This window comes from Microcebus murinus, chromosome 9 (assembly GCF_040939455.1).
Source record: "Microcebus murinus isolate Inina chromosome 9, M.murinus_Inina_mat1.0, whole genome shotgun sequence".
Taxonomy (NCBI): Eukaryota; Metazoa; Chordata; class Mammalia; order Primates; family Cheirogaleidae; genus Microcebus; species Microcebus murinus.
The window spans coordinates 34924097-34939998 of NC_134112.1; the positions used below are offsets into that span (position 1 = coordinate 34924097).

Genomic DNA, 15902 nt, shown 5'->3' on the forward strand with positions numbered 1-15902 from the left:
TATAGAAAATAGCATTATTGTTTAATTTAGATCAGGGGTTGGCAAACTGTAGTCTATGGGCCAAACCTAGCCCACTGCTTGTTTTTATAAAAAAAGTTTATGGGAACACACATGCACAAAAATAAAATTAAGAGAAAAAAAGGAAAATAATGTTGTTCAAGTATTTGCCCCAACAACGTAACTATCAAATGAATTGTCCAAGGAAACACAGCCCATTTGATGGGCTATTTCCCTGGCTGGATTGTACCAATTGGAGAGATTAGTGTTTTTCAGTTTGTGTCCAAAGATCAGTTTGTTTCTTTGTAGCTGCCACCAATGAGCCTGTGGTCTCTGAGAGGGGAAAACACTGAGCAAGTGGTGCCTCGTCCTCTTTACCTGCTTCTATGCCAACAGCTCTCCTTATCACTGATCACTGTGCATAGGTGAGTTCTATTATATAACGTGTTTCCTTGGCCAGGGGGGTGGGGTGGGGAGAAGAGCTCTTTTGAAAATTAAAGCTTGGAAACTATTGTTTTCAAAGACTTTTGTATTTTCATTTTATATTACATCTGAATTTGTAATGTACAGAGTTTATTTTAGTCTTTCTTTAATCTATAGTCTTTATTTTACATTTACATTTTGTTTTATAAAATTTTATTGTCAATCACCAGAAAAATTTTCTGGAATTAGGAAGGGATTCCATTATAAAATAATATATATTGTAATTAGTACTGAGCAGTACAATGAGCTTATTTTTATATATAATTTATATATACTCACTATATGACTCAAGCATAAGTTATGTAAATAGATGCTAAATCTTAAATTCTATGCTGTTATTTGTTTCAGGAGAATTTTATTTTATTGTTATATGTTTAAGTATTTGTAGTTAAGAGAGTTACATATTACACGAGACTTGAGAGTAAGGTTAGTCCAGGAGTTATTATTCCACTAAACCTCTGTTGCAAAGGGACCGTTCATAGCTTTCAACCAAAGACTAGATCCAATACAACCTAAAATCAAAGGGAACAAATACCACTATAAGTTTATTCCAAAATGCCATAGATAAACAATGGCATATAGCTTCTTCCTTAGAATTTAATAGTCTTTTTGGCAAATATGAAGTATTTTTGTCAGTCATCCAAATTGTGGGTTTTATATATGCTGGGAGTTTTTGTTTTAATCTTATTTTGAAGCCAGTAGAAAAGTCAAGTGAAATATACGCAACCTAAACATATGATCATTAGATTTAAAATGTTGCAATAACTAAGCTTTATCATTAGCACATAATTCACTTAATCAACAAATTTATGGAATCTTATCCTAGACAAGGTGTCTCAAAATGTTAGAGTGTTAATTGTGAAAAAAAAAAGTGGACTGAATGGTAAGATATAAGTAAATACTCCAGAATTTTCTTATAAATCTCCTTTTAAACAGACCATGGCTTCTTTTTAGACAAAACGTAGCCCTGAGGATTGGTGATAGTGATGATAATTATGATAAAAATTACCATAATAATATCTAACAAACATTTATAGACACAATTGATTTGCTAGTTGAACTTTATATAAATTATATAATTAATTGTCAACATGATGTTATAGAAATAAACATCTTTATTTTAAAGATATGGAAACCTAGATACAAAAATGTTAATTAACCTGGCCATGATCAAAGTGACAAAAAGAAGACACAACACAAAGTATCATCTTTAGAGGCAATGCTATGAACCATTATAAAAAATATGGTATTGATTGAAAATAAAATATAATATCTGAGTCTGATTTACACAGAGACTGGTGTTGTAATATGACTACAGACATTTGTATGCAAATCCCCAAAGAATGTGAACCACTGCCATTGCATATGTTCACAACTGTTGTTCTAATTCCAGTGAAAATTAGTAATGAACCTTAACTCTAGAGCAAACAGCAAAGCAAAAAGTACAAAATAAACAAAGCTAATCAAACAAGCAAAAACCAAAAAAAAAAAAAAAATGAATGTGGGATTAGCATTTTATCAGTTAAATTTTCTTTGCAGTTGTGATAGCACTTATAATTTCCTGATGTGATACAGCAGCTACATGGGTACTAAAGTCTAATCATAAAGTGAAACTTTTAGATCTAAATGCTCTGATGTGTATTGAGTTCCTATTTTGTGCCAGACACTATGCTACAAAACACCAATATAGGATGCCAGGAAGATTCAGAAATATAAATTTAGTGCTCTGAATTAAGCCTGTTAGGAGCCAATTTGAAGTTTGTCAAAACTGGTGACAGAAATGTTTATTGCTCACCAAATAGATTTGTGCTGTAGACTATTTTCCAGTCAACTTGCAGGTATGCATGGCTTTGTTCTGACCCACCAGCTGTGAGCAGAAATGGAATGTATCACCTCTGCATCAAAATACATATAACCAGGTATGTGACCTTCCACCTCTTGTTTCTCCTGCTGTGGTGTCTTGGAGATACATGCTGAGATAACTAATTGACAAGATCAGTGCTGCCTGGAGAGCCAACCTTCTTGCCTCAGAATTTGCAGGAATAAGAATTAAATTTTTCTTAGGCAATAAGATTTAGAGGTCAACTCATGACAGCACTGTCTAGTCCATCCTGAATAATACACCTGGCTCTTCTTTCTTCACAAAGGCTGTTGCCAAACAAACTTTTTCAAGCATATCAACAGTTAATTAACAATGATGTTCCTGGTGCACAGAGGAATAACTGAATGTCTTCAAGTAGGATGTTTTGCTGTTGCAGGAATTTCCTGTGTTTCCTTGAGATCTTGCTCTGGAGGTTTCCAGGTGGGGTACCACATTGTGAAGCTCCTAATCATGGGGTCAAGAGGATCAATTTACAGAGAGATTTTAGGTCCTACATCATTTTGACAGATATATATGTAATTTGGTACCTGTCTGCAAGGGAAGGAATAAAAGAAAAGTTAAATGGCATCTCCTAGCTCAGCACTGTCCAAGGGAAGAATAATGTAAGCCACATATGTCATTTTAAATTTCCTACTAGCTATACTAAAAAAGTAAAAATAAAGAAAAAATAATTTTAAGAATATATTTTATTTAGCCCAACGTATCCAACAATGGTTATTCTGAGATGTGATCGATATAAAAGTTTATTAATTTCACAGGAAGTCTTTGCAATCTGGTGTACATTTTAATCTTAAAGTGAATCTTAATTTGCAATAGCCACATTTCCAGTGCTCAGCCACCACATCAGGCTGTATTCAACAGTGCAACTTTAGATATAACTTACAACACTGTCTAAAATGCTTATTATAATATTCTCTTGAGTTAACAAATGAATATACTTGTAGAATTAGAAAGTGGCAGAGCTAAGATCCAAACAAACTCTCCATCCTGTCTTTGGAGATGGAACAATGCTCTAGGCAAGTAGAGTATAGTAGGTAGAGTAAATAGAGTACCATGGGGTTCTTCTATAATTCATGCAAGAAAGGTGAGACCCCAAAATAAAGTAATAACATTGGTGATGAAGAGAAGGATGGAGTTAATGAACATTAAAGAGGTAAAGAGGTGTAACTGGGTATACTCTAACAGATGATTGATTGCATATGGGGAAAAGGGGGGAGGGAGAGGAAAGATGAACTTGTCAAGGGTAGATTCCTATTTCTGACTTGAGCAACTGGGTTATCAATAACTCTGTTTACAGAAAGATTGGCATAGGGCTTGGTCGCCTGAAATTGAGATTTAGCAATTTTTCATCACTAGAATTGCTAGTACAGTACAAGAAAACTAACCTTTTTTTTTTTTGTCTTGTTTTAGCCACAACTGTTATACATGGCACAGATGCCAGATGATAGTGATTTAACAACTGCTAGTTAAGAAAAAAATGATGTTTACATAACAGAACTCCACATGGATTGACAAGTCTTTAATACTGTTACAGAAAGAGCAACACCAATAGCTAATTCAACAACCTCAGATTTACAGTGCATAACATTTACAAGCTCTATGTGCTTCTTTATATCTTTTTATAAAGACACACATTCAGCCTTACCACCACTCATGCAACAGTAAATACTTTTGCAGAATTTTCTCATTATGTGTCTTTAGATATGGAAGAATGATTCCAAGTGATGCCACCTGAGTCTGAGACATGTGCTTTGGCAGGGTCTATCAGATGATGGTACAATCTGGACCTCTAAAATCCAAAGGGACTCAGCATTTGACTCTGAGCAAATCACATTAACTATCCAATATAGGATACCAGAGCTAATCTGAAAACAAAATTGGTAGAAATTCAAACATTTCATAAGCTAGCCCATAGAGGATAACTTTGATAGGGAAAAAAATGAAACAATTATCCTGGAAAGTCATAATTGTGCTATTTGTATTTCTCTATAGTTACTAAACAGGGAAATATTCTTGAAGTGGTTTACAATAAATAGAAGTGTTTTTATATTTCATTATGGGTCAAATTTATTTAATTCATTTATGTCTTCATGGAAACTTTAACCTCACTTTAACCAGCACAGTTAATCATCTTAAATAAATTATTTGCAGAAAAGCTGCTGCAGATCACCACAGATGCCCTGAATTAAAGGAAAGAACTGTCAAGTTTCCCACTTTCAACATCGGTAGTAAGTTTTATTATATTTTACCATGAAGTATGACAAGATTGATCTGGCTTTTTAGTCTCTGCTCTATTTTCTTGCCCATGAGTTATCTATACCCTCAAAAATTAGTTGTTAAAAATATGAAATTGGACCAAGTTGCGGTCCTGAAACTTTGAGTTTACAGGGCAAGAGTCATGCAAAATGCATGCATGTCAGGTGGGAGGAAAGAATCTTCTCCAGCCACTCTGTGTGTTGAAGAGTTTTCGTCTCATGTTTACACACTCTCAGTAGTATAGAGAAGCCTTTATTTTGATCATAGGGCCCCATGTGGATATAAATAACCTTTAGCAGGTGGTATGAAAAATTGCCTTGTCCTGGGCTCTTGGGCTCAGAGCTGGTATTCCTTCTGAGTTCTGTGTAGTGCTTGGTTCTACCAGAATTCCCTTACTTGTATTTTGAAGTGCTCTAGTATGAAGTTGGCCCAATACTTTTTTTTTTTTTTTTTTGCCATTGGCAGCTGTTGGAAACCAGCTTATTCCCTTTCCATACACTATTACCCCAACTTAGCAGAAATCATGTTCTAGCAATAGATAAAATTTAGAAAAAGTATTTGACTACAATGAGTTTCAAGTGACAAATCTGTAAGATGAAAAGTTAGTTATTAATGAGAACTTCAGACATTTAGCTGCCTGCTCATGCCCTGGCTTTGATCATATCTTTATCCACGTTTCACATTGATTATTTATAACTGTTTCTTAGAAGGGTAGTATTTCTTTATCATTACTTTTATCAAAGATATAGAACCTTTCTAATTACTTATTTCTTAAATTTAAATTAAACTAAGACATATATATAGAATCTTTTTACCATTATCATAAGTATATGTGGCTTATGATTTACATATTTGTATGAACATATTTAAAATTATTGTTTATATATTTAAGCTTATCTTACTTTGCACTTGCTACATATTTTCATCTGGTTTTCCCTTTGGCCGATTTTGATCTCCCACAATCTTTCTTACTTCTTAGGTCAATTGACATAAAAGCAGACAATTGTCAGTTAATAATTTTAATTCTACTTTGGGTCAATTTCCAAATAGTCATTACCTTGTATGAAATACTCCATATCACTTCTCAACATCTTAAAAAAACTCTGAGCTGAATCAAAGTACTAGCATTAAACTCTAAAAATATTTTTTATAAGATATCATGTATTTGGCCTTAACTTTCCATTTTGTTTGGTACACAAATATACAACCTTTTTTCCTTTATTTCTATAAACAAAATGATGACATCAAAGGCAGCTGGTGTTTCTTTGTTGAGTCTGAATCATAAATTAGAGTGTGCAATTAAATATTTTGGAGCAACTATACTAACAGCTAAAACACAGAGGTTTTTAGTGATTCAAATCATAAACCTGAGCTCAAAATGGAAAATCCACTTTAAGAATAAAACATGCTACAAAATGATGAAGTATGAAAAATAAAAACACGAAAGGAAAACTTATCATGGTGCCAAAATTACATTAGTTTTGTTAAACTCTTCAAGTTGGATAACTTAAAATAGAAGACTAAGGTTTTACATATAATTCCCGTCTGTAGTTTCAATTGAATTTTTGTTCTCTGAGATTTATGAACTCGTTCTAAATTCAATCCATATAATAGGATAGCATTGCTTTTTATAACATGGAAAAAATAAATGGTTCAATTCTCTTAAGTTGTCGATAGAAATTTAATGGTTATGAGTTTGATGCTGTAGAAAATATAACGTACAGTATAGCATTTCATTACAGAACTATCTTGCATTAGCATGCCCGCCCATCTCCCAGTTAGACATGGAAAGGAGGAAATTTTCAACTATAAAATTTTTAAAATACCCATGTTTATCAAAAAAATTAGCTTCAAAGTGAATGTAAATAGAAATGTAGAAATTGAATGTAATTATTTTCCATTTGCTTCATTATAAGGTAACTATGGAATAATTCTGGATTTAAAACAGGCAGACAAAAGGAAATCTAGTTAGAATTTTTGAAATTTGAGAGGTGGTCAATGTCTTCCCAACTGTAACACTCCTCACAAAATAAAAAAGGAAAAGAAAGAAATAAATTATTAGAATCTCATAAGACATGTGGATGTATGTGGAAAGCAAGTGGAATTGTGAAAGACTGTATGTACTTAAAATTTTTAACTTAATCTTTTAACTTTAATTTTATTAATCATAATCTATATCTCATGTTGGTTTTCTGAACATTGTTAAATAGTTCTAATTGTGATATAGTGTGTTTTGTCTCATTGCTTTAGGCAGAGTTATATTTAGTGTTTAGCACAGTATCATTTACTTTAAGGTACTTGAATTGAAGAAAACCACTAATTTCTGAAAGAAATCACAAATCTAAATGCAGGAAGACATGGAAACTAGAAAAATAAAGTATGTTGGATATGGCTTTGGAATTCAGAAGTAATGTTTTACATATTTATTTCTTCTAGTACATGTAGAAATATAACAAGTTTTATTGTGAAAGCACCAATTAGTGCCATGTAAAAATAGTAACATTTAAAAAAATCTATAAAAGTATATAGAATCATGAAATAACAGGCATCATTTACAAGCAAATTTGTTCCTTAAGTTTTATGATGCATAATTCCTAGAGAAAGACAATTCCTTAGTTTTATACAATGAGATAAGTCATAAATTACACAAATCACCAGTGTGTATTTAGCATATTTGAATATTTTTTGAAAAATTTTTATTTCAGAAAAACCAACCCAAGGACATAATTGTCATTTTGGGGGAAAATATAGCAGAAATAGTATTTCTATATTCAATAAAAGAGACAAATTCCAGTTTTAATTTAATTATCTATCCTTAAATTTGTATGTTATGAATATATGTCACCAAGGCAAATTTATCTACTAGGCAAAATTCAAAGTAGACTTTCATTATATTTAAATTTAAATATTTTAATTCTCATCATATCTCATGCTATACATGTACAGACAAATGACAACTTTTAAAAGAATCATCATATGTCTTAAATGAAATTTAAATATAAATTTTTTGGATTGCTTAATATGAGTTCTAGTGCCCTTAAAATAAAATAATCCTAATTTTAAAAAGATGTCTGACTTTACTATTGAATGTCATTTCATTTAAGCATAGGGAGCGATGGATAAATACACTTATCAAGTTTAGGAAGCCTGGCATATGTTTAAAATAATTATGATGATGGACCAAGAGCCAAATAGCTTACATTTTCACATAATCAACTTCTTTATACTGTGCTTCTTATAATGTGCTTTAATATTAAAACTGCATGAAATATTGGTATTATTATAACATTTTTTTCAGGAAAACTCAAATATCTCATAAATATATGACAAATAATATATCATATATAGTTTTAAATAACCATTCAATTTTATAATAAATTTTATAACTTTTACTTTCTTCTTGATGTAATTAGGTAAAAGGGATCTTTCAACATTGGATTGTATAAATATGAACACTGAAGCAGCTACTATAGGAAGTGCTAGGAATTTTATTTTCTTGTTTTTAATATATATAAAAAGATTCTCTATGGCCTAGAAAATAAAAATCAATATTCTATCTTATTCCAAATATTCTGATAAATGAGAATTTAAAAATCTGTACGAAATGATATATTTTAAAAATTCAAAGAAAATTAAAAAATCATATTTAATTCTGGAAGGCAACAAGACCTCCTTTTTACTCCTTTCTTCATTGAATCACACTTTTTTTCCTTCTAAATATTTCCTTACATTATGCTTTCTAGTAGAAATCGGGACTTCCGTAATTTTTCCTGATATTAAATGTTTTGTGTCTTCCATTAAAAAGATCTTTCTTGTTAGCTTTATTTTAATTGCATGTCTTTTGAAGAGACTCCCTCCTTTTTAAATTTTTTTTTTCTTCCTAGTTCCTGGCCCCACAGTTTCAGAGGATGACTGACTGAGGCAGGTTGTAGAGAAATTTCTGGACACACGTTGTTAACATCTGACACAGTGAGTGAGAAAAAAGCCAGCACAGTCACTGCGCAGGTTCAAGACGTGGCAGCTCAGGAGATGAAGGGTTTATTTGCTAGTTGCTGGTTACCTGCGACTCACTGGTTAAATTCACATCCATTCATTTGGTAATTGCTTAGGTTCCTCTAACCAATGTAATGCAAACCAAAAGGACCTTTATGGATGGTTTTATACTGATGTCTGCAGATCAAGTGTATTTTTAGTCAGTCTTGTCTGACATTTTCCACAAAGCTTTTAGTTGACTGCATCATATTATGTAATTATTTCTGGTTAGGTTTATTGAGGTGGTTGCCTAAATTTCACTTTAAAACAATGCTTTCACCCAGAATCCATAGAGGAGCTACACAAGTTGGGGAAGTTTAGTGTTGCTCTTTGTACTTCAACTTTTAATATCAGAGCACATATTGAAACCATAAACACAATGAAAATTCAAAAAATATTCCGACGATATTGGAGGAATAGACCCCCCTCCCTTTTTTTTTTTTTTTTTTTTTTATTCTTAAAGAGCCAAGGGCGTGGGGAGTGGCAGGAAGAAATATTTTTAAGATCTAAGTCCTGGACGCCATCCTGCGAGTGCTTAAAATCCTTAGAAACGTGCAACCTGAAGAACACCCCCTTTCGAAGTCTAAAACCATATTAGATTCCCAAAATATCGGCAAAGAAAGTCTTACCGTCAAAGACTTGCAGCAGGTTCCAGCTCAGACTCAGACTGAAAAGCTGAGCAGCTGGTGAACAAAAGTTTTACTTTTTTTTTTTAACGAAGTCTGCAAAACTAATTTCCCCCAAAATAGGGCTCAATTTCCGTTAAAGAAAGCAGCGCTTACAAATCTCAGAATTCCTGATCAACCCCCACTCCGCCCCACCTCTAAGCGATGGCAAACAATTCGATCATTCACACGGATGTGGAGGTTTATTGTGAAGCCTCTATTCTGTAGCGCGACTTGAAAGAAAAAGGGAGACAGGCAGGCTTAAGCAGGAGGACTGGACGAGGGGAAAGGTTCTGCCTTGGGGACAGTTCTCAAAGATTAATCAATACTTTTCTTAATTCAAACCAGATGTCTAGCTCAGTTTGCTGTACCCATTAATCCCATTAACAACTTCAAAGACCTAGTCACCATCCTCTGGACACCTGAGACAATGAAAATAACGCTGCGACACTGCTGGTGGCGCATTTGGGACCTGGGGCAGGGTAGGTGGATGCAGATATTCTCCTGGTGTAACAGGTCCCAGACCCGACCTGACTGTTCCTCCGCCTCATTACTTGCCACTCTCTAGTTCTGTGTAAACGATTCTGCCCCCAGCAGACCTTGTCACCCGCTCCCATCCTCCTCAAGCAAGTTGCAGCATCAAAGGCCAGCCCTCTGGCTCTTGCATGCTCACTGGTGGCAACTTCCCTGGCTTATTTTCGGAGATGCAAAATTGTAACCTGGGATATCCAAAGTGCCCAAGCCTAGTGAACTTCGGGGAACATCGAATTGTAATGTTTTTCAGTAAGTGGAACCGTGGGGTGGTGGGAAGGGGTGCAATTAAGTGATTGATTTTTCAGCGGGAAAGAGATTTCCGGAGGGAACCGAGGGGACCTGGGCTGGCTTCTGAGGGGAAAGGCTAGAAATATGCGTGCAATCTACACATGTCTTGTGACCGGGGCAAAATCGCTTGGGAATATCCCTGGCTCAAGAAAATTTCTCGGTGAACAAGTGGCTAAGAAATGGATCCGGACCAGGAAAGCTGGGGAGAGGGAAACTCCACCTGGCATCGCACGTGAGATGCCAGGGCGGGGGAATCTGCCACCATCTCCACTTCTGGCTTTCTTCTCGCCCGACCCACCCCAATCCTCTCCTTTCCGCACTGAGAACCGCCTTTTCCAGTTCTCAGTGCACACGCTTGAAACCTCGGACCTGGCGTCGGAGCCTATTAACAACCCACCCACAGACACCAGCTGCAAAAAGCTAGGCGCTCTGCTGCGCCCAGGGCAAGGGGAGATGCGAAGTTTGAAAAACTTCCCAGAGCGTGGGCCAAACTAGCTCTGATCTTTTCTTTTAACCCTATTACTACTTCTGCGCTCCCCAAGGGCTAGGCGCACCCCTAGCTTTCCTGCAGGTGGCAGTTCCCAAATGACACCCACAAGTCACGTTTCCCGAGAGAAAAGCGAGCGGGTTGGAAACTGGGTGCGGGATCGGGGCTGGTGTGCGCCTCAGCGCACTTGGCCTCCAAATCCTGGAGGGCAGAGCCCCGGCTCGCCCGGGCGGGATTTGGGCTCTGGGCGCGCCGCTTGCAGCCCTGGCAGCTGGCTGGGGCGGGCGGGCGTGGACGCGCTGCTGCGTCTGTCCAGCAGGCGATAGGAAGTGGAACTTGGAGCGCGTGGCGCACACTGAGCGGGAGTTTTGGAGGGAGTTTGCATGTGGTCAGCGCTGGGCTCCTAAGCCAGCCCCCAGCTCACATTACACTCTATTTATAACCTCTCAGAGCCATTTCCCCCTAAAGCAGTTCTCTGGGACCACCTTCTTTTGGCTTCAGCCTCGCTCACTCTTGACATCTGAGTAGCTCAGGGAAGCTCCTCCAGGTCCGAGTGCTCCTATGTAAAGGAGACCGGCCGCTAGGGCTCAGGACCAGGATTATCCGAGCTCTGCAAAGCGCGCGCAGCGGCTATTGCTTTGGGAGGGGGGGAAAGTCACACGGTTTCCAGTGAAAAGTGACAGAGGGTGGTGGCGTTTGGAACCGTCGTGAAGTCTTCTGCCTGGAACCCGAGATTTGCATGCTATGGAACACCCGCTCTTTGGCTGCCTTCGCAGCCCTCACGCCACCGCGCAAGGCTTGCACCCGTTCTCCCAGTCCTCTCTCGCCCTCCATGGAAGATCTGACCATATGTCCTACCCCGAGCTTTCTACTTCTTCCTCGTCTTGCATAATCGCGGGATACCCCAACGAGGAGGGCATGTTTGCCAGCCAGCATCACAGGGGGCACCACCACCACCACCATCACCACCACCACCACCATCAGCAGCAGCAGCACCAGGCTCTGCAAACCAACTGGCACCTCCCGCAGATGTCCTCCCCGCCGAGCGCGGCTCGGCACAGCCTCTGCCTGCAGCCCGACTCCGGAGGGCCCCCGGAGCTGGGGAGCAGCCCGCCCGTCCTGTGTTCCAATTCATCCAGCCTGGGCTCCAGCACCCCGACCGGGGCCGCGTGCGCACCGGGGGACTATGGCCGCCAGGCGCTGTCACCCGCGGAGGCGGATAAGAGAAGCGGCGGCAAGAGGAAAAGCGACAGCTCAGGTAAGGGCGCAGCCGGCACCCTCGGCGACTGTGAGCGCCGGGTTGAAAAGGGGGCGGAGAAATGCCAGAAAAGATTCTCACTCTACTGGGAGCCGGCGGGGAAGATGGGAAGTGTCTTGTCCCATCCTGTGGCACCCCAGTCCAAATTCGGCGGTGCGGCTATCGTCCTGTTATTTGGGGGCATGTGTTTATTGCAGGGCAACACATCTACAGCCAGCAGCTCTAAGCTCTCCAAGGTCCCAAACTAGTTTACCAGAAGGTCGAGGGGAAAAAGGACAAGTGACAGCATGTGAAATCGATTGCGAAGCGTGACCTTGCATCAGAGCGCTGGGAGGAGAGGGGTGTGCGCCTGGGACGCAGAGTCCGTGGGGCAGGCGTGCGTGCGGGTGCCGCTCCCTGACTTTTCCCTTGCAAATTCCCGACTCTGAGTGGCTCGATTTTTCCCATCGTTAACTGGATTTCCAAATTATTGCACAATATTTGGAACTTGCAATGGAACTTGGCAGAGCACATGAGAAAAAAAAAGTTTTATTTATTTATTTTTATATACTGATTTCAGAGTTCTTTAAATAGCACCCTATTCCAATGGTAAGATTTTCCCTTTCTTGGGGAAGAAGACATTATCTAGGAATTCAGAAGATTTTAAAGAATGTGTCAGAGAATTGTAATAAATAGATGCTCAGACTCCGGAAGAAAGATGAATCTTAATAATAGTCCATATTCGTGCGGTGCTGATCTAAATAGATAATGTGAGTTTTTTAAAAAGGGAGAATAAAATCTTTTCCCAGTGGGGTATTATCGGGGACAAGTCCCAGGGAACAAACAGCAACTGGGGAGTGCTGGTTCCCTACGTGCCAGAGGTGGTACAGGAGGGTGAGCGCAGGAGGCGCGGATCTAAGTGGGGATAACTTGAGAAGCCACGCAAAAGGGGAACCTTCCTGAACTCCAGTGCTTGAAGGCACAGCTTGCCAAGTAAATTGTAGCCATCCAGAGAAACTTAGTTTTCCAGACAACGCTTCAAAGCCCTTACCTATCCGTTTCATTATGAAATTACTAAAAGATGCCTTACAGTTAAGAGTTGTGCGTTTTCTTTCACAGCTATAGTGCATGCAACCAGGGTTTCATCTTTTTGGAAGATGTCATTTGTTTAATATAACGTTTGCTTATTTTCTCCCTTTGGGCAATTGGTTTCATAGCCCTAGAAGGTAATCCCAGATATTGGTTGAAAGACTGAAAAATGTCTATCGTTTGTAAAGCTTTAGGTAAGATGCTACATAAATGACAATGATTGAGCGGTATACTTCATATTCCTTCGTGGTAATGGTATCACTTCTTCACACTCTCGAAATCTAACTTTTACTTTCCAGGGTCAGGGGTGAACTTTTAAAGCTCCATCACAAACTAGTTTTTATAAGTAACTAGTAGTGTCACTCATATTTAATGTACTTTATTAACTATAAGTGAAACTGTCTTAAGACAATGAGTTGAAAGATTAATCGTAAGAAAGCTTTTCATTTTCATTAGGAAAAAAAGTCAATTTTAGAATGCAGTGATCATTTCATAAATTGAGCTTTTGATATCAGTGTAACTTTTGGAAGCAGATCCCACATTAGGTAGATCAGAGTATTTTTGCAATTACCAGAAGCTCTTACTGTTCATTTTACTTTCTGCAGCTAGAAATCTATGTGATAGGTTGTTCCTTATGCTTCCTGAATTGAATTAATACCCTTAAGTTTCTTAGAGCAAACTGAATTTTCACACAGGTACATGTTATTTGGGGGGAAAAAAGAAAAGGTGGGATTCAAGAATTGATTCCCTTAAATTATTTTAATAAAAACATTCTTTAAAAAATAGGATAATTTATTGGGGGGAGGGGGAAAATGGGCATTTATTGAAACCTTAAAATCTGTACCCCCATAATATGCTGAAATAAAAAAAAATTTAAAAAAATAGGATAACTTAATAGTACTTATCTTCCCCACCCCTTTGGTGAGAAATAACCATCTAACAAAATAAAGTTCATTTTTAATGTTGAAGCTGATGATTACTGGAAAAACAAACAAAAATAAATGTTTATGTCAGCTGCATAAAGTATTAATAGATTACAACTTGAGTGGGAAATAAAAATAGTCATCACCAAGGATAAAATCACTAGGGACTTAGAATGAGCTTTTCCTTTGATGAGATATTCTGAAAAAATGTTGACTGACTAAATGGAAATATCACAATAGTTTCTGTTAAATTTATATACACTTGTTGAAAATAAAATTTAATTTGCCCATTTCAGTGTTTGAGATAATTAATATCTGTCGAATCTTTAGATGGATTTAAATTCATGATTTCTTTCTCCAGTAATGATTTTATTTGGTCTTCCATAATGTATGTTCAAAACTATTTCATTTCATAGCATTATAAGGGCATCTTGATCTAGGAGAAACTAAAGCAACTTTGAAAATGATTATAGTCCTGGTGCATTATTAATACATATATCTGTCATTGAGTATAACAGATTTTAATATTTCAATATTTCTAAAAAATAAAAGTGATGTCTGAACTCTTGAAATTTATAATTATATCTGACAAAAATCATATCATGCGTAGTAAAGACCATTTGTATTTTGTTAGGCAGTTTATAATTACTATGTATTTATAGTCGAGGGTAAATTAGTACATAAATCCAGGGCAAAGTCAAAACCAAAATTCTGTATCCCTGCATCTAATAGCCAGACTCTGTATATATGACCATGATCATATTAAATTCTAATAGAATTTTAAGCACCAGAAAATATTGAGAAAAGCCTAAATATTTATAAACTTTACATTTTTATCCATAATAATGTTGCTAAAACGATAGCATATAACATGTTCCAGCATATATTTATACATATTTCCCTTCCACAAACACACACGGATGCACACATATACAAATTCAACAAGCTTAGTGGTTTAGAAGCAAATATTTATGGACTTTAGGCTCCCATTATAGTTTATTGACAATTGAACAAAACCAAATTTAATAGAAAAGCACAGTTATTTTTTATATGTGTTAAAGATTTTTGTAACTTTGAACCTGCTATGCTTTCCAGCATTATTAGCAAGGCCAACATCTGCCACATCTTCAAAGGGACTCTTAAAAATTAAAACTTTACAACTGTACTTAAAACAATCAATACAAAGCAGGTAATTCTGAAAAATGCTTATAAGTAGCATGCATTGTTTGTCTTCAATTATATTTGATTGTTCTTTAAGAAATGTAGTAGTAGATATCAGCTGCCTAATTTTAGTTAAATAACCAAAATTGATTAATGGATCTGACTTTAGTATTTAGGTGGGCAAATACAGTATAAATATGTAGATATTTTCTATTCAAATCAATTTAATTACTGTTTTATCAAAAAATCAAAATTACATTTTAAAAGGGAGTGACTTGGGGAGATGGATTTTACTAGATTTCTAACCACATTAGATTCTTACAAAATTTCAAATCTTTTATGTAGCTACTAGATCATAAAATATTTGTTGTTAAATTATGTCTGTCTAGGTGCTTGGCAATGCAGAATGACAAGCAAATGTTATGTTTAATAAGCTGCAAGTCAAACCCAAAGTAATGTTTTACCCAACCTAACTCTGGTATTAAATTGTAATTTTTCCTAGATACCTCAAGCGTCATGTTTTCTGAAAAGAAAAAAAAGTAATATTGTTATTCATTTCTCTGTTACTGGATCGTGGCTTTTCAGGATTTACTTTAGAGTTTGAAAAAGTAGTCTACTGGATCTTGAAGATGATAGGAGAATATTGAACAGAATAAAAATACCATTTTCATTTTTTTTTTCTTGGAGTGGTAGATTAATTATAGGTGTGAACATTTTAAAATGGTAACCTGACATAAAAATAAATTCTAAATAACATTGACCTACATGCGTGTAATCACTCTGAGGTGATTACACTTAGTCAAGAGCAACAATTCCTTTAGAATTAAAATGCTTTATTGCCGAAAGTTAGCAATGAATGGAAGGAAAA

At 36.6% G+C, this 15902-nt stretch overlaps 1 protein-coding gene across 1 annotated transcript in view; it reads left to right on the plus strand.

Annotated features, from left to right (window-relative positions):
• Positions 1 to 11013: 11013 nt before the first annotated feature.
• MEOX2 (mesenchyme homeobox 2) overlaps positions 11014 to 15902 on the plus strand; it is a 65038-nt gene continuing 60149 nt past the window's right edge. The window contains exon 1 of the mRNA XM_012741973.2: positions 11014 to 11882. Coding sequence (XP_012597427.1) covers positions 11369 to 11882 — 514 coding nt within the window. The 5' untranslated portion in view covers positions 11014 to 11368. The remainder of the gene's footprint in view (positions 11883 to 15902) is intronic.